This window comes from Bufo bufo, chromosome 2 (assembly GCF_905171765.1).
Source record: "Bufo bufo chromosome 2, aBufBuf1.1, whole genome shotgun sequence".
In the NCBI taxonomy this organism is placed as follows: domain Eukaryota; kingdom Metazoa; phylum Chordata; class Amphibia; order Anura; family Bufonidae; genus Bufo; species Bufo bufo.
This window is the reverse complement of record NC_053390.1, coordinates 330,340,182-330,359,478: the sequence shown is the minus strand read 5'-3', so window position 1 is coordinate 330,359,478 and position 19,297 is coordinate 330,340,182. Positions and strand designations below refer to the sequence as shown.

At 40.7% G+C, this 19,297-nt stretch overlaps 1 protein-coding gene across 1 annotated transcript in view; it reads right to left on the bottom strand.

Moving 5' to 3' along the window:
* SLC28A3 (solute carrier family 28 member 3) overlaps window positions 1–19,297 on the bottom strand; it is a 117,478-nt gene that overhangs the window by 1,223 nt on the left and 96,958 nt on the right. Inside the window, 5 exon segments of the mRNA XM_040417024.1 lie at window positions 781–907; window positions 11,623–11,721; window positions 14,396–14,477; window positions 17,477–17,674; window positions 17,983–18,151. Coding sequence (XP_040272958.1) covers window positions 781–907; window positions 11,623–11,721; window positions 14,396–14,477; window positions 17,477–17,674; window positions 17,983–18,151 — 675 coding nt within the window.

Genomic DNA, 19,297 nt, shown 5'->3' with positions numbered 1-19,297 from the left:
TGGACCAGGATCAACTTCTGAATTCACCAAATCTACCGCACATGCAACAGGGAGATGAATAATTCTGGCCCTGTCCACAGTAACTCATCTGCCCTGGGCTGTGCAAGTAACATGCTCATCTGTAGACCAGACCGGAAATCTGCAATGCAGTCTGAAGGATGTAATATTGAAGGATGTGGAATTTCGGAAGAAAAGCATGCCATGTGACCAAGTTCCAGAGTGGCCCATCCATGCAAGTTTGAGACAGAAAGTGTATTGGAAATGTTCTTTTGTAGTCAAGTTAGGACTAATTAAGGTGGGTTGATGGGTTCCCCTGAGTCTCAAAAAAACCCCATTTAATCCACTGTTATAAAACAGTTGCACATTTTATAAAAAGTAAGTTTTTCATCCCATTCGTAATATTTTTCACTGTATTAATGCTATAAAACTGCCATAAATGCACTGATTAATCTCCCCAAGTGAGCTACATATCCCATTATGTATGATAAAGCTTTGGCTGCCACCACTAGTGGGAGCTCATCATACATTAATTAATATAGCTACAATAGAACTTAATAGGAGCTATATGAATCTCTACTCAGTGAGCTCCCCTGGTGGCAGCTGCAGAAAATGCATTTAACTCTGCCGAGAAGCAGTTAACAAGCAGCTCAGTGCTGGGCATGCTTCCTCCACAGGCCTCATAGAAATTGCATGGTCTCCCTCCACGGAAGGTATGCCTTTAAATTCTGAATAATAACGTTAAAAAAAGATGCAAGTGTATAACTAGCAATACATAGTTACCATTTATAGAGGGTCAAGCAGCAGTCAGTAATCTCTGGTGTTTTAACAGGCAAGTTTGTAGAATTAAGGAAGATGCTGTCTAACACATCACTGCATACGGTCTGTGCAATTGGTGGAGTTAATATGCCTGTAAATGGTATAGAAAAACAGAAAAGTAAACACATTATCTTACATACAATTATCAAACATTAGTCACCATGTCACAACTATCTTTCTATCTATCTCTCTTATATCTATCTATCATCTATCTACACTGCTATGAAAATAGGATCAAATGCTATCTACCTTTACCTGCAAGTAAAGGAATTACTTAACCCCTTAAGGACCGGGCTCATTTTCACATTAAGGACCGGGTGTCATGCCCCACTCTGACGATGTGCGGAGGTCGGCCAGGATAGCAGCACGAGTTTAGTATTTGTTCTGGTGTCGTGCTGGATCCGCCTCACATCAGGTGCACTGGGTGGAGTCATTAGTTTAAATGGCCTCCAGCTAAGTGCTCTGAGCGGATTATACTGTTCATTTTGGTCTGGGAAGTTTGGAGGAAAGGTTGGCTGTCTGTTCCTGCTCTCAGAGATAAGTGGCATTTCTAGTTTGGTTGTTTGTGTCATCTAGCCCATCCAGGTTCTGTGCGAGCAGGCTGCTCCTTTCTCCCCACTTCACCATCTCAGGGAGTTCAGGGTTTTGTTAGTCCAGGCTGGTGGACACAGCACACCTATCTTTAAGGTCTGCCTGTGGGCTGAGCAGTGCAGGGAAAGAGGTCAGGGATTTACTAGGAGGTCACCCTTCCCCTGTCTCTCGTCCAGAGCCTGGTTGGTGTGTTATCGTTTATACTGAGTGCACGTCCGCCGTGACACCAAGCCATTTTTTGCAAATCTGACCAGTGTCACTTTATGTGTGAATAACTTTAAAACACTTTTACTTATCCAGGCCATTCTGAGATTGTTTTTTCATCACATATTGTACTTCATGACACTGGTAAAATGGAGTAAAAAAAATTCTATTTTATTTATAAAAAAAATACAAAATTTACCCCAAATTTTGAAAAATTAGCAAATTTCCAAATTTCAATTTCTCTACTTCTATAATACATAGTAATACCTCCAAAAATTGTTATTAATTTACATTTCCCATATGTCTACTTCATGTTTGGATCATTTTGGGAATGCCATTTTATTTTTTGGGGACGTTACAATGCTTAGAAATTTAGAAGCAAATCTTGAAATTTTTCTGAAATTTTCCAAAACCCACTTTTTAAGGACCAGTTCAGGTCTGAAGTCACTTTGTGAGGATTACATAATAGAAACCACCCAAAAATGACCCCATTCTAGAAACTACACCCCTCAAGGTATTCAAAACTTATTTTACAAACTTTGTTAACCCTTTAGGTGTTCCATAAGAGTTAATGTAAAATGGAGAAAAAATTTCAGAATTTAGATTTTTGGGCAAAATTTCCTTTTTAATCAATTTTTTCCAGTAACAAAGCAAGGGTTAACAGCCAAACAAAACTCAATATTTATTGCACTGATTCTGTAGTTTGCAGAAACGCCCAATATGTGGTCGTAAAATGCTGTACGGGCACACGGCAGGGCACAGAAGGAAGGGAATGCCATACGGTTTTTGGAAGGCAGAATTTGCTGGACTGGTTAATTTACACAATGTCCCATTTGAAGCCCCCCTGATGCACCTCTACAGTAGAAATTCCAAAAAAGTGACCCCATTTTGGAAACTACGGGATAAGGTGGCAGTTTTGTTGGTACTATTTTAGGGTAAATATGATTTTTGGTTGCTCTATATTACACTTTTTTTGAGGCAAGGTAACAAAAAATAAAAATTCTGAAATTTCATCTCCATTTGCCAATAACTCTTGTGGAACACCTAAAGGGTTAACAAAGTTTGTAAAATCAGTTTTGAATACCTTGAGGGGTGTAGTTTCTTACATGGAGACACTTTTTTTTAGGGGTACATCAGGTAGGCTTCAAATGGAACATAGTGTCAAAAAACCAGTCCAGCAAACTCTGCCTTCAAAAACCATATGGCGTTCCCTTCCTTCTGTGCCCTGCCGTGTGGCCATATAGCCATAAATATTGAGTTTTGTTTGGCTGTTAACCCTTTCTTTGTTACTGGAAACATGGGTTAAAATGGAAAATTTGCAAAAAAAATTGCTGTTTTGGGACTGTTTTTATTTTATGTTATTTACATCGTTGATCTGACAGGTTAGATCGTGTGCTATTTCTATAGAGCAGGTTGTTACGGATGTGACAATACCAAATATGACTACTTTTTGGGGGGTTTTGTTTCAGTTTTACATAAAGCGTTTTTAAAAAATATATATTTTTTGTGTCTCCACATTCTGAAAGCCATATATATATATTTTTTTGAACGACTGTCTTATGTAGGGGCTCTTTTTTGTGGGAAGAGATGTAGATTTGATTGGCAGTATCTTGGGGTGCATATGAAATTTTGGTCACTTGCTATTACAGTTTTTGTGATGTAAGGTGACAAAAATGGCTTTTGACACCGTATTTATATTATATTTTTTGCTGTGTTCACCTGAGGGGTTAGGTCATGTGTTATTATTAAGAGCAGGTTTTTACGGACGCAGCGATACCTAATATGTATACCTTTTATTATCTATTTAAGTTTTACACAATAATATCATTTTCGAAACAAAAATGTCTCCATAGTCTACATATTTTTTTTTTTGACAATTGTCCTATGTAGGGGCTCATTTTTTGTGAGATGAGATGGCGGTTTGATTGGTACTATTTTGGGAGGCATATAACTTTTTAAATCGCTTGCTATTACACATTTTGTGATGTGAGGTGACAAAAATGGCTTTTTGCCACTTTTTATTCCAAATTTGTTTTAAGGTATTTACCTGAGGGGTTAGGTCATGTGATATTTTTATAGAGCAGGTTCTTACGGACGTGGTGATACCTAATATGTATAAATCATGTTTTAGTGTCTCCATAGTCTGAGAGACATATTTTTTTAACTTTTTGGGCGATTGTCTCATGTAAGGTCTAATTTTTTACGGGATGAGGTGCCGATTTGATTGGTACTATTTTGGCGTACATACAACTTTTTTGATCACTTTTATTACCTTTTTTGGGAAGTAAGGTGGGCAAAATTTCAATTTCATCATAGTTTTTATTTTTATTTTTTTATGGAGTTCACCATGCAGGGAAAGTAACATGACCGTTTCATAGATCAGGTCATTACGGACGCGGTGATATCAAACATGTGTAGTGCATTTTATTTTTTTAATTTTTAATCAGTGATAAATGTGTTTTTTTATTTAGACTTTTTCTTTTTTTTCACTTTTTTTTTTCTTTTTATTGACCCAGACCCACTTGGTTCTTGAAGATCCAGTGGGTCAGATGTCTGTATAATACAATACAGTACACTATATAGTGTACTGTACTGTATTTTCACTTTACACTTAGTCTTTAGCAGAAATCAGACTTAGCCTTACCATGGCAAGCAGGAAGCCTGTGAAGGCCTCCGGTTGCCATGGTAACCATCACCCGCTGCCACAATAGAGCAGCGGGTGATGGGGAGGGAGGGGGGCCCCTCCCTCTGTGATCCTGTCATGAATCGGGGGCTGAAATGGCACAGTAACCCCCGATGGGAGAGCGAGGGAGCTCCCTCCCTGTTAACCCCTTCCATACAAAGAGATGAAAAAAAAAAATGGAGACAGCACGTCCAAAGTGATGGAATTTAATCCGGATTAAATTCCATCACTTTGGATGTGCTGTCTTCATTTTTTTATTTTTTCATCTCTTAGTTATGTATGCTGAATTGGGGGCTTTTTACCACCCCCTGGAGACGTGAACCCACCACATTGATACTAAGGAGTGCTGTTAATTCCTATATTGCTCTAACCCCTTCCATACAGCGGTCCCTACGGACCACGGCATGGAAGGGGTTAAACGGCTGACATCTGTGCCAGCACAGATGTCAGCCGTTTCAAGCAGAGTGTCAGCAATGTACTGATACTCTGCTAACCGCTCGGACATCCTGGAAATGAGAGAGGGGCGGGCGGATGATCGTGCGTCCACCCACCCGCACCGCCTGTGTCATTTTGAAGTTTCTGATCCCCATGGTCACGGACCGCGGGGATCAGAAACTTCCGAAAGCGCTGCAAACCGCAGGTCTGAATTGACCTGCGGTTTTCAGCGATCGCCAATATGGGGGTGTCACAGGACCCCCCTCGGCATTGTCACAGAGTGCCTGCTGAATGATTTCAGCAGGCACTCTGTTCCGATCACCGCCCGCCGCGCAGCGGTGATTGGAAATACACATGGCGTACATGTACGCTCTGTGTCCTTAAGGACTCGGACATCAGGGCGTACCTGTACGCCCTGTGTCCGCAAGAGGTTAAAGAGGACCTTTCATAGGTCCAGACATTATGAAATAACTAGCAGGTTATGTAGGGCACTGTGCACAGATGTAATATTGCTTACTAGTTTGTCTGGGCGCCGCTCCGTTCGCCCGCTGCGCCCCTGTTCACTTATCTCGCCTGGTATGCCAATAAATAGCATCGGTACAGGAAGGAGGAGACTGCCCTGTTTCTCAATTGGCGTATCCTTCTCTCTGGCTGTAGCGAGGGTCCAATCACAAAGGAGAGCGCCACAGCTAGGGAGAAAAAAAATACTCTCCTTCTCCCTGGCTGTGACGCTCTCCGCTGTGATTGGACCGCGCTACAGCCAGAGAGAAGGAGACGCCCATTGAGAAACAGGGCAGTCTCCTCCTCCCTGTACCGATGCTATTCATTAGCATACCAGCCGGGAAAACTGCAGGGGGGCACAGCGAGCGAACAGAGCGGCACCCATGCAAACTAGTAAGCAATATTACATCTGTGCACAGTGCCCTACATAAGCTGCTAGTTATTTAATAATGTCTGGACCCATGAAAGGTCCTCTTTAAATACTATGGACACCATCAGGGTGTTTTTTTTGCATCAGCTGTCTTATAAGATAAAATCAAATAAGCAATTGGTTACTACTAAAAATGTGAACCCCATACTGTACATTGCAGGCTGCTCCGTCCCATTCAGTGTGAAATCCATCAGTCAAGCACTCTGAAGGTTCGGCCTGTAGGTGTTCTTTCTGCTTTCCTGAATACTTATAAATCTGAAATCCCTTTCGATTGAACTTTATTTATTTGGTGGGTTTAGTTGTAAAGATGTGTTGTGCATGTCTGCCGGATTTTAAATTGAATGGGACTAAGCAGCCTGCAATGTATGAGAATACATGTGGACTACAGGCTCACATTTTTTTAAAGTAAACTATGTTTTTTTTATCCCATAATAAAGCCAGTGCAATAAAAAAAAAAGAAAAAAGGTGTCCATAGCAGAGGCATCCTATAAAAAAGGTATATCATAAAGAACACTTTTTTAACATGGAATGGACTGGTATTTCTTAAATGTATATATCCAAGGGCACTACAGAACACAGAGTTAGTATACTGGAAAATTATTATACAATCTTATCGCTTTCTTATGGCTTTCAAGTTCTCTGCTTGTTACCATTTAACCCCTTAGTGACCAGCATGTTTTGGGCCTTACTGACCAAGCGTTTTTCTTCCTTTTTTCATTGTCGCGTTCCAAGAGCTATAACTTTTTTATTTTTCCGTCTATATAGCTTTATGAGGGCTTGTTTTTTGCGGGACAAGTTGTAGTTTTTAATAGCGACATTTTGGGTTACACATAACTTTCTGATTAACTTTTATTAACTCTTTCTCGGGGGGAGATGGGAAAAACAGCTATACTACCACTGCGTTTTTATGTTATAAATTTTACGGCGTTCATTTTTCGATTTAAATAACATAATATCTTTATTCTCTGGGTAACTATGATTACAGTGATACCAAATACATATAGTTCGGAAGTACGGAAACGTATTCAACAACAGCTATCAAACATCGCTTTGGCCCGACGTGATAGGACTCAAGCAAAGAAACCGTTAACTTCAGTCGCTGCACATTTTCTGGATTGTCACCAGTGTATAATTTCCGGACTCAGGATTGCGGGACTTGACCTGGTACGCATGAATTTGAGGGGAGGATCGGCTACCTCACAACTATTGCGTCTCGAGTCCAAATGGATTTTTAATCTGGATACAGTTGCTCCGCATGGATTAAATGAGGAACTCACGTTCACTGGTTACTATCATACTTGATATTGGGGGGCGGCCTCTTATTCCCCCGTCTAGGCAGCCGGGGTTTATTAAACTAGTCATGGCAGGGATACAGGAACAGCAACATATATTCTTGGTGCCATTAGAGCACTAATAGGGGGATACATCAGGGGGTCCTGGTTTCATGTGGAGGCATCTACTCTATTTTATTTTAATAATGTGTTATCCAGTCATTGTATTGAGGCATATAATAGCCATATATTATCGCATAAATTGGGCATTGAACAACCACTGCCTCTACGGGGGTTTAATTCGGGGGGCTGCAGTCAGGGCATAGATCATAGAAGGCTTGTGTGTGTCCCACATCAAATAATTGTTTGTTTATTTGTGCTAACCCCATTATGTTAGTCTTTACAGGCTCTTATCACGTTTTCACTTTCACTCACTTTGTCACACGCACGGTTCGGGTATTTCTGTTTTCACCATGCTTTTCACTTCCACATCAGTGGTCTTATCACGCAGGTTTAACCTCATTATCAAACTTTTTTGCCCCTTTTTTTGTAGGTCCTTATTGGATCGTGGATTTTATATTAGGGTCATTCATCATCATGTGTGTATGTTTTATAACGTACATGTATATTACTGTTCACTTCTTTAATGCTTATGCTTTTGTAGGGACGTCTATTGGGATCTCTGACAGCACCATGTATACAGGTGTTTGTGTCAGATATGCTTCATATATGTATATATATATATATATACCTTCATATGTACCAATTTTATCATATATAATCTATGTCTATGTCCTCCCCATACATTGTACATCTGAATTTTGCATATTTTGTATGTATATGTCCAATTTTCTATTAGTGTGCTCACTGCTATGTATCTGCTATATTATTATTTATCATGATTATTATCTATACATATATTAGTGGCTGTACATGTATTCATTTCACTTACTATCACTACATTGCCCCCATCCTCCTGGTGTTTGCCTCCCCTGCTCCTCCCAGTATGCTGCCGTGCCTCTGTGCGTGTGCTGGACGCATCGTGCGCTCCACCATTCACAGTGGAGCGCACTATGCGTTCCACCATGCGTTCCACAGCGGCACCTCACTTCCGGTTTGGCGATTTACATCCGGTTTGGAAATATTGTCTGGATCATTCATCAGCTTGCCTGACATTTCTTATGTGGATCTAAATGGCTTTATCTTATTATTATTTTTCGATGTTTAGCCCAAATATGTGTGTTCGCAGTGTCCTTTCCTGTTATGTGTTTTGGCTGGTGGAGCGCATATGCGTTCCACCAGCCGATCATGTGACTTAGGCTGCGTTCACACGGGCGAGTATTCCACGCGGGTGCAATGCGGTAGGTGAACGTATTGCACCCGCACTGAATCCTGACCCATTCATTTCTATGGGGCTGTTCAGATGAGCGGTGATTTTCACGCGTCACTTGTGCGTTGCGTGAAAATCGCAGCATGCTCTATATTCACCCTTTTTTTCACGCAACGCAGGCCCCATAGAAGTGAATGGGGTTGCGTGAAAATCGCAAGCATCCGCAAGCAAGTGCGGATGCTGTGCGATTTTCACGCATGGTTGCTAGGTGACAGTCTATTTACTGTATTATTTTCCCTTATAACATGGTTATAAGGGAAAATAATAGCATTCTGAAAACAGAATGCATAGTAAGTGATCAGTTGAGGGTTAAAAAAAATAAAAAAAATTAACTCACCTTCTCCGTTTGTTCGCGTAAGTCCCGGTCTCTTCTTTACTTCTCAAAAGATGAACTATGGGCTAAAGGACCTTTGGTGACGTCAGATCACATGCTCCAATCACATGGTCCATCACCGCGGTGATGGACCATGTGATTGGAGCATGTGATCTGACGTCACCAAAGGTCCTTTAGCCCATAGTTTATCTTTTAAAGAACTAAAGACCGGGAGAACTACGCGAACAACAGGAGAAGGTGAGTTAATTTTTTTTATTTTTTTTAACCCTCAACTGATCACCTACTAAGCATTCTGTTTTCAGAATGCTATTATTTTCCCTTATAACCATGTTATAAGGGAAAATAATAACATCTACACAACACCGAACCCAAACCTGAACTTCTGTGAAGAAGTTCGGGTCTGGGTACCACAGTCGGTTTTTTATCACGCGCGTGCAAAACACATTGCACACGCACGATAAAAACTGAACATCGGAACGCAATCGCAGTCAAAACTGACTGCAATTGCATTCCTACTCGCGCGGGTTTGCCGCAACACACCGGGACGCATCCGGAACTAATCCGGACACGCTCGTGTGAACCCAGCCTTACACTTCCGGTTTCCTGTTCTGACTGGATTCTGCTATGCTCATGCACTGACCACAGTTCCTGCTGCACAGGTGAATGCAACTATGGCTTATTTAACACCCTATATTAACTGACGCCCCAACACACAGTCCTTTACCCCTGAGGAAGCCGGATTGCTCCGGCGACACACGTTGGGCGCTTGCTATGTTTCCAGGTCCACTGCACCAGCTGGCTATGTAGGTTTGGCGCTTGATATGTGACCCCATGTTGGTCTGTCTGTCTGTATTTTCTATTCTAGTGGCCTTACCTTACCTTACATTTGCTATATGTGATTTATTGTATTGCTTTATATGCTGGTTGATAACGCATACATTTATATGTGATAACTCAGTGGACCTGTGTGTGTCGGTTACATATATTTTATTGCATACCGCACTTTGTTCCATATTGTATACAATTATACAAGAGTGTGTGTTGTTGTGTCTAATAAACTTTATATATTTTTATATCCTTTATGGTCGGATGTGCATTTATGGGGTGGCGCTTTTGACTCTCTCTTGGGTCAGATTTTGTGTCATATGTAGTTTTACCACCCTTTGCACTCCTTTAAGTATTTGGTGTGCCCCCTGTCTCTTTAAACATATAGTTTTTTTTACGTTTTACTACTTTTTCGCAATAAAACCCTTTTTATTTTAAAGAAAATAATGTTTTTGCATTGCTGCTTCCCAAGACCCATAACTTTATTTTTCTTTCTATGGAGGGCTCTTGTGTGAGGGCTTGATTTTTGCGGGACGACTTGTATTTTTCATTGGTATCATTTTGGAGTAAATGGCGCTTATTGATTGCTTCTTATTAAGTTTTTTTGGTGGCAACTAAGAATAAATTAGCAATTCTGTCTTTTTTATTTATTTTTTGTAGGGCCTTTTTTTACGGCGTTCACCGTGGGGAATAATTTATATTATATTTATGTAGTCCGGGTCGTTACGGACACGGCAATACTAAACATATGGGGAGGATTTTTTTTTTTTTGCAATTTGTTTCATCGAAAAGCAAATTTTTTAATTTAATACATGTGTTTTTTTTCGTTTTTTTACCACAGACAGTATTTTGATTGTTTTTAAATGCAATGCATTGTCCCTATAGTGCATTGCATTTTAATAGCAATGCTATTCTAACATTGACCAGTGTCACGGACATTCCCGTGGCAGGTACCAGGAGATCGGAGAGACTGGCGACTCGTGGGTTAAATTGACGAGTTCACTGTGGATCTTATTGTGTCTGTGTTTTGGTAAATGCCTCACCCCTTGCTTTAGGTGTTGCTTGTTGGTAAATTACCTTTCTCATAAGTAGCAGCTTCTTACTCTTGGAGGTGTGGCTCATAGATTTTCTTCCTGCCTTCTAACTAGCTGGTCGGTTGTACTCTGTGGTGCTTCGGGGGTTCTCAGTTTTCTAATTTCAGATAAGTCTTGTCTGTTCTAATTGTTTTGTGTTTGTTATATTCCCTGTTGTTTGTATCTGGACTTGAGACAGAGACTTCATTTCGTCCATCTGGGGAGGAATGGGTTGTCTCTGGTCCTAACCTCATTCCAGGGCTTTATAGGGATATAAGGGCCTAGGTATACAGCATATGAATATTCCTGCCTTTAAGGTCTATTCATATTGATAGGTAGTTAGGGCCCGGATTAGGGTTGTTTAGGAGGTGACCTGTTCCTTCCCTAGTTTCCAGGCCCAGTTACTGTTCCCCTTTCTTCCTGTGTTTAGTGTGGAGTTTTCCCCCCACACTGATCGTGACACCAGCAGGCTGCGCCAGAGAGGCACAGTCTGCTGGAAATTACTGAAGGCTGGTCTGGGGCCTACATCAGAGCCCTTCCAGCCTTCATAAATATCGGCACTCCGCGATCGCATTTGCGGGGTGCCAATGGGAGACAGAGGGAGTCTGCTCCCTCTGTCAGCACTTCACATGCGGCAGACAACATTGCCTGCGGCATGTAAAGTGTTAAACAGGCTGGATCGGCACTCCTGGTCCCCGCTCCCCACTGCACAAGGGACCTGTGCAGCGCCTAGACTGGGCCACCGTAAAAAAAGCGGTGGCCCAGCTTAAGGTCCCTTAGTGACCGCCGTAAAAAGGCGTATGGGTGGTCACTAAGGGGTTAATAAAAGGTTTCACTGTTTACTTTCAGTGGATAAAAATATGTCCAGTTCATGTGATTTGCACTCATGTGCAGTACTGTGCTACACTGTACAGTGCGGTAACTTTAATTAGTCCCGCACCTGTGTGCTCCTGATAGAGAAGGTACAGTATATTAGAACAAATTTCTACAGTAGTACAACTTTAAGGGAAGAGTTTGTACAGTTAATAAAAATGCGAAGTACTGAAATTTGCTGTTACTAATACAATACCTGCAATGCAAGCAGTCATGAAGCATGCCACTGTACCAGCGATCATGGCCCGTATTGCACCAGCTGCAATGTCACCCTTTCTGCTTGGTGCCATTGAGGCTACAACATATAACAGAGGCAAACATGATTATCCAAATGATATATTACTATCAAAAAACAAAACAGTAAAGCTAGCCATGCACATATGTACTGCAGCGTCCCATCAGGGAGGCGATTGTGGCCTAGATGATGGTAGTAATACTCAGCAGTTCATACGCTGAGGGGTGCACCCTTTTTTACCTCAGGGCACACTCTGGCATTGCTGTTTCTGCCTGGTGGTAACTGGGGTGGTCTTGATGCTAGGTATTTGGCAGGGTGCAACGCAGGAGTGTGGGCACAGTGGCCAATGTATGGTGGAGTCAATAACCAGGCCAGTTGGTATCAATAAATAAGTCTCTCTTTACTAAGGTGCAGAATACAAGTTGTAGCACATCCGCCAAGGCATAAAACAGTGCAATCTGTCCCCAATAACAGTGTATGGAGAGCAGCAATAATAGGGGGTTGTCATACTCCTTTCCTCTGTCTTTCCAAACTCTCTCAACAGAACCATAGGCTGGCAATGAGGTTCTTGGTAATTGCTTCTGAAAATTTCTGGACTGAGGGGTGCACATTTAAGATACAGCTGGCCAAACCGTCTCAAAGTGTGGAAGGGTGCACTGGCAGTATTCCCTTTCACAGCAGCAAGGTCACTCTCTGCAATAAATGTGCACAATACTGTACCTTGGTGATGGACTCCACTGCACAGCCTTGTGGTTCCTGCACCCTATAACTTTCTTTTCTTTTTATGAAGTACTATAATACACCAATTGTTCTTTAGCTGTAGCAAACTCATAGATGGTGATTCACTGAAATTTTTAGGTTTTTCTCTGCAGAGTGTTCTCACACATGTCTGTCTTCTTCCTCTGCTAACAGACTTCTACGTGGTGGACCCAGGGTCTATCTCTCTAGAAACCTAACCTGCAAACACAGGCTTAACCCCTAATTGCTCATACAATGCCATTAAGTACACAAATATAATAAATCAGTCTATTTCCCAACATCTGACATCATTAGAAAGTAGGACTGGATTTATGTGATTTCTTCAATTGTTTGTTCCTCCACATGATAAGAGCCTCTATGTTTCTGTTAGTGGTGTATCCCCCCTCTTCATTGAAAAAAACATGCATGCTTGACCCATTAAAATGTTTTCAAGCAATTTCTTAAAGGTAGTCTGACTAATGGACATTATTTATTTGGTGAAGTTTCCTGCTCTTTTGCTAGTAAACCTCTCAAACCTCTCACTTCTGCCCTTTGGAAAGTACATCGTATGATTCAGGACTGCAGCCTTCCTTTTGAAAAGCATGTCTCATGATGCATGGGAAGGCTGAAGTTGTCCTTTTGGACAACAGGGGCCAGGTTTGTAAGGGTTTACCTGTTAAAGAGCAGAACACTTAAAGGGAACCTGTCACCAGTTTTATGGTGTCCTAACTAAGGGCAACATAAATAAGTGACTGATTCTCTTAGCAAAATGCTGGGTCACTTTCTTTAATTGACCCAGTCAATCTGCCAACATCTTGTATTGAAAAGCTCCAGCTGATAATGATGAGTCCTGAATATTCATGAGCTCCTGACTCTCCCCGCCCACCTGCTGCTGGGTGACAGTTTTTTTCCATATGAATCAGCAGCAGGTGGGCAGAGGAGTAGCTATATCTCTGAATTAAAAATACGCTGGACTCACTGACTTCACGCTGGACTCAAATCAGCTCATTAGCATGCGGCATGTGGCATCTTTGTGTGTATATTATGAGATAACCATCTGTCACACCAGTAAGTGAATACATCTAAGGTACTTTTTAGTAGTTAATGATTGTATATAATTAGTTAGATTATAATCAAATATCCACATGATAGGTTCCCTTTAAACATGTATCGATAAGTAATGCACAGTGGACCCTTGGCATCTAATTACCATATAGCATGTGAGTGAATAAAATGTCTTGCACTCTAGCACTGTAAAGTTTTAGGAGTGGTGGGCCAATGCTGGAGCCAGGCTTCCTTTAAGTTGCATGTAAGTTCTTTTTATGTTATCTATCTAAGGAGGGTTCTCTATTTGTAAAGAAAAATGTTCTCACTGAGCAGTCACCATTGGCCTCTCAGAGCATTTGGTGAAATTTAGATTTCTGTGCTTTAGGCCAAGGCTCCACTGTGATTTTTTTTTATCTTTACCTTCTAAGCTATTGCCACATTACTGACTACACTCAGTTGTATACAACCCAAAGTATTACTCTGGGCCAGGGCTCTTCCTATAGTTGTGGACTAATTGTTAAAATTTGAAAAGTCACAATGCAAAAAGTTGCACTGGAGCCCTAGCCCTCTAAAGACAGTGGAGAAACAAAGGAGAGTCTTTCCAATTCCACAATTTTAAGGCAACAGGGGATAACCCACAGACTATAAGACAAAGGCCATTCAACACTGGACAAGAAACACTGTGTAATGTTTGGAAATTATGTTATGCTAAAAAGAAAAAAATATTTTCTTTAGTATGTTTGTATGTGATTTCCAGGCTGCTTTTCATAGTGGATGAGGTCTCCCCGGGCAGAAATTAGGACCTCTTACTTAGAAAACTTGATTTATTGGTGGTCTGTGAATCAATAGACCTAACAAAGGCTGGTAAGCAACATTTTGTCATAGTGTCATTCCATTAATAGTTTAGACTTTAACATAACAAATAGGGAAAAAAAATGCATATACGTACAAAGTCCACCAATAGTAATTCCCAAGGAGCCAAAATTAGCAAATCCACACAAAGCATATGTTGCAATAACTTCCGACCTAACCTAAAACACAAGACATAACAATAATGAGAAATAACAAGTAATTTACATAAAGGGTGTTACTGACTGAGTTTTGAGAGAGAAAGAGGGCAAATCCAAAGCATATTTACTACTTTAGTAAGATTGAAATGGAATCGCAGAATGAAACCCATTGGCAATGTCTAATTCTCACTCAAAAAGCATGGTAAACACATTTTTTTTTATAGTTTAATACTCCTAGACAACAGTTTTTTCTCCACTATAGAGTACAGTAAAGGATATGGACACCTCTGACATAGGCTACTTTTACACCAGAGTTTCCCCTTTCCACTATTGAGATCCATCATAGGGTCTCAATAATGGAGGAAAATGCTTCAGTTTTGTCCCTATTCATTGTCAATGGGGACAAAACTGAACTGAAGGGAACGGATTGCACCAGAATGCATTCTGTTCAGTTTCATTGTGTTCCCATGACGAAAACAAAAGTGCTGTAAGCAGCATTTTTGAATGCGTCCTGGGATGCGGACATAAAAGAAAACGGAACCGTCCCCCATTGACTTACAATAGTTTTAGAGACGGATCCGTCATGGCTATGTTAAAGATAATATAACCGGATCCGTTCAGAACGGATGCAGACTGTTGTACAGTCCTGATCAAAAGTTTAAGACCACTTGAAAAATGGCAAAAAATCATATTTAGCATTACTGGATCTTAACAAGGTTCCAAGTAGAGCTTCAACATGCAACAAGAAGAAATGAGAGTGAGAAAAATCATTTTTTGAGCATTCAATTTAATGAAAACAACGAATAAACTGAAACAGGCTGTTTTTCAGCTGATCAAAATTTTAGGACCACATGCCTTTAAAAGGCCAAATCTGTGCAAAGATGTGGATTCATTGTCATTTTCTGTCAGGTAGTCACACGTTGTGATGGCAAAGGCAAAACTCTCCCTTTTTGAACGTGGTCGGGTTGTTGAACTGCATAGGCAGGGTCTCTCACAGCGCACCATCGCTGCTGAGGTGGGACGCAGTAAGACAGTCATTTGGAATTTCTTAAATTCTTAAATGATCCTGAGGGTTATGGAACAAAAAAGTCAAGTGGAAGACCCAAAAAAATGTCATCAGCACTGAGCCGGAGGATCCAATTGGCTGTCCATCAAGACACTGGACAATCCTCGACCCAAATTAAGGCCCTTACTGATGCTGACTGCAGCCCCATATCCATCAGATGGCATCTGAGACTGAAGGGCTTCAAAAACAAAAAACATTTTCAAAGACCTCGTTTCCTTGAACGCCACAGAACTGCTCGTTTGGACTTTGCAAGAGAGCACCAAACATGGGACATTCAAAGGTGGAAGAAAGTCTTATTCTCTGATGAGAAAAAATGTAACCTTGATGGTCCTGATGGTTTCGAACGTTACTGGAATGACAAGCAGATCCAACCTGAGATGTTTTCTACGCGCCACAGTGGAGGGGGCGCCATAATGGTCTGGGGTGCTTTTTCCTTCAGTGGAACAATGGAGCTTCAGGAAGTGCAGGGACGTCAAACGGCCGCTGGCTATGTCCAGATGTTGCAGAGAGCATTCCTCATGACTGAGGACCCTCGTCTGTGTGGTAACAACTGGGTTTTTCAACAGGACAAGGCTACAGTACACAATGCCCGCAGGACAAGGGACTTCTTCCAGGAGAATAACATCACTCTTTTGGCCCATCCTGCGTGTTCCCCTGATCTAAATCCAATTGAGAACCTTTGGGGATGGATGGCAAGGGAAGTTTACAAAAATGGACAACAGTTCCAGACAGTAGATGTCCTTCGTGCGGCCGTCTTCACCACTTGGAGAAATGTTCCCACTCACCCCATGGAAACGCTTGCATCAAGCATGCCGAAACTAATTTTTGAAGTGATAAACAATAATGGCGGAGCTACTCATTACTGAGTTCATGTTTGGAAGTTGGATTTCTGTTTTGGGGGGGTTTAGGTTTTTTTGGGAGGTGTGGTCCTAAACTTTTGATCAGCTGAAAAACAGCCTGTTTTCAGTTTATTTGTTGTTTTCATTAAATTGAATGCTCAAAAAATGTTTTGTCTCACTCCCATTTCTTCTTGTTGCATGTTAAAGCTCTACTTAGAACCTTGTTAAGATCCAGCCATGCTAAATATGATTTTTTGCCATTTTTCAAGTAGTCTTAAACTTTTGATCAGGACTGTATTATCATGACGGAAGCATTTTGCTGATCCATGATGGATCCAGCAAAAACACTGGTGTGAAAGTAGCCATAGAAAGATAGTTATCACTAATGTACTAGGTTTCAGTTTACAGTCTTATCCCCTCATTCATGGTCTCAGCTCCTGATATTTAATTTGCAACCAGCTCCTAGTTTCACATGCTGACCTGTCCCTCCTAGTAACACATGCTGAATCTGTGTGTCCAGGATGCTGCTTTCCTCCCTATCTACGTGAGCTGTTCTCCTTGTATCCTCTCCCTCTCTCCACACATATCTGCCATGTATAACCTTCTTGCAGCTATCTATAACACTAAGAAAGGAGGAGGAGAGCAGAGAGAGCTGTCAGAAACAGGAGCTGTGCGCTAAAGGATTTATGTTAGATTCACCACCACCAACCAACTAGGTGAAGGACTTATAAACACTCTGCAGAAAGAAAATAGTAGGACATTTTTTTTATGAAGACTATTTAAGAAGCTGCTTAATTTTTCATTTAGGAAGAAAATATTTCACTGCAAAATGCTCTTAGCATTTTATTGTTATGTTGGCTTACATACTAAATGTATCGTGCTGCTTTAACCATGGAACATCGAAAATCACTTATTCTTTTTTTACCTAGGTGCACTGATTATAGATACATCATTAAAGGGGTTGTTTGAGGTTAGAAAAATATGACTGTTTTCTTTTTCAGAAAAGGTGTCACTCTTATCCCTGCATGAAGTATTGCATATTAGCACCATTCTGAATGCAGTCAAGGGTGAGAGCTGTTTCTGGAAGACAAATGTTTTGGTAGAATTATACTTACTGACATATATTGCTTTACTCCATCTATAAACAGCTGCTCATTTTTCTTCCTCTTGTTAATCAGACCAGCAAGGTATTCATATGCAACAAACTCATTAAAAAATGTCTTGTATCCTATAAGTTTTCCAACTATGAAGCTGTCTTCCCAGTCTACACCCATCATGAAGGAGAATGGCATGAAGACATACGAACATATTACCTGTGTTAAAAAATTATCATTATATATAAGCATGTCCATATTATTTATTAAGACGCTGTGCATGTTGAATGTAATTCTGCAGGATAAACTGCAATCCATATTCTTTCAATACCTGGAGGTGTTTGGCTGCAGATTTATCCTCTCTCCCCGTTGAAAATACATCCAAGCGTGGCCGGACTGAATGTCTACATTTATTGGGGGGAGGTAGCTGTCCACCAAATGAGCATTCGGTTGACAGCTACTGAAGGTGTATGGGCAGCTTTAGTCCAAAAATGTTTATATCTTGATCTTTAAAACTAAAGGTTTACCTCAAAGCTTAACTGTGGATAATCAAACATATTTCCCAGCCACGAGAGGACGGCATTGAAGAACGCTAGCAGTGAGAGAAAAGCCATCAGGTTCACAGCTATGTTTGCCACCAAAGAAATTGATGCAGAAGCTCCTTGACTTGCAGCTTCCAGAATATTTCTTGCATCCCTGATTTGAAACAAACAGAATCAAGCAGAGTGAATATACCAGATAATATGCATAAATTCTTGTACATGTGACATGACAAGGACAATATAAGTCGTTAAAATCGAAGGTAATTTTATTCTATTTCAGAACTAGCTTGAAGGCCGGGTAACACTATGGGAGATATTTATCAAGACTGCTGTTTCACATGACAGTCTTGATGTGTTGGAGTGAGATACACAACTCACTAAGAGACATAGGCTTCTTAATAAATTAGGTGCATTCCTGGCAAACATGTAATAAGTGAGGCATAAAGGTGCAAACTGTTAAAAAATTTGGAGCGGGCACCAGAATTTGTGACTTTAAAGAGTAACCAAACCTTTGTATCAAATTTTAATATGGTGTCCCTAATGCCCTAATAAAACTTTTTCTAATATACTTTATTATTTTATTTTGTATTTTTATTATACTTTTCCCTACCTAAAGCACAACATTCCCTGTGCGCTTAAAGAGGTCTTCTACATTTTAGTTTTGTGGTAGACTGTGTACTATACACACTAGAAGCTTCTGTCCCATAAAAATTGATTTACAGTTACCAGCAGTACATCCTACCTTTTTCAGTATTGACTTTATCTACCTGTAATACTTGTCGTCTTTTTTTTTTTTGGGGGGGGGGGGGCGGGGGGGGGGGGACAATAGTTTCAGCTTACAATGGTTGTCTGGGAACCAATAATATAGCTGTAAGCTGAACATCTTTCAATATTAGTTTGGGACAAGAACAATATTGGTTAGGAACTATTTTAAATACAAATCGATCATATTGGAGTATATCCGTGAAGAAAGTTGTATTTTAGTATGCATAGACAGGACTATCCAAGCTGGATTCCAGTCTTTTACCAAAATCATCAAATGCACAAAACACTGTACTACTGACAAAAAGGCCATATACTAGATATACATCAGACAAATGAGCATTTGGGCCAACAGCTATTTCTCTACCATAAGCATTCACACTTGGCTTGGACTAGTACAATAAATATGTATGTCTTAAAATGGAAAGATGCAGTTCATTTCTATAGTTTCTCTTTAGAGTCAGTGGCAGATGTGTGCACATACAATATATAGGCATATAGTTTCATTTGCATGTGCATAGGTTCAGCAATGCTTTTC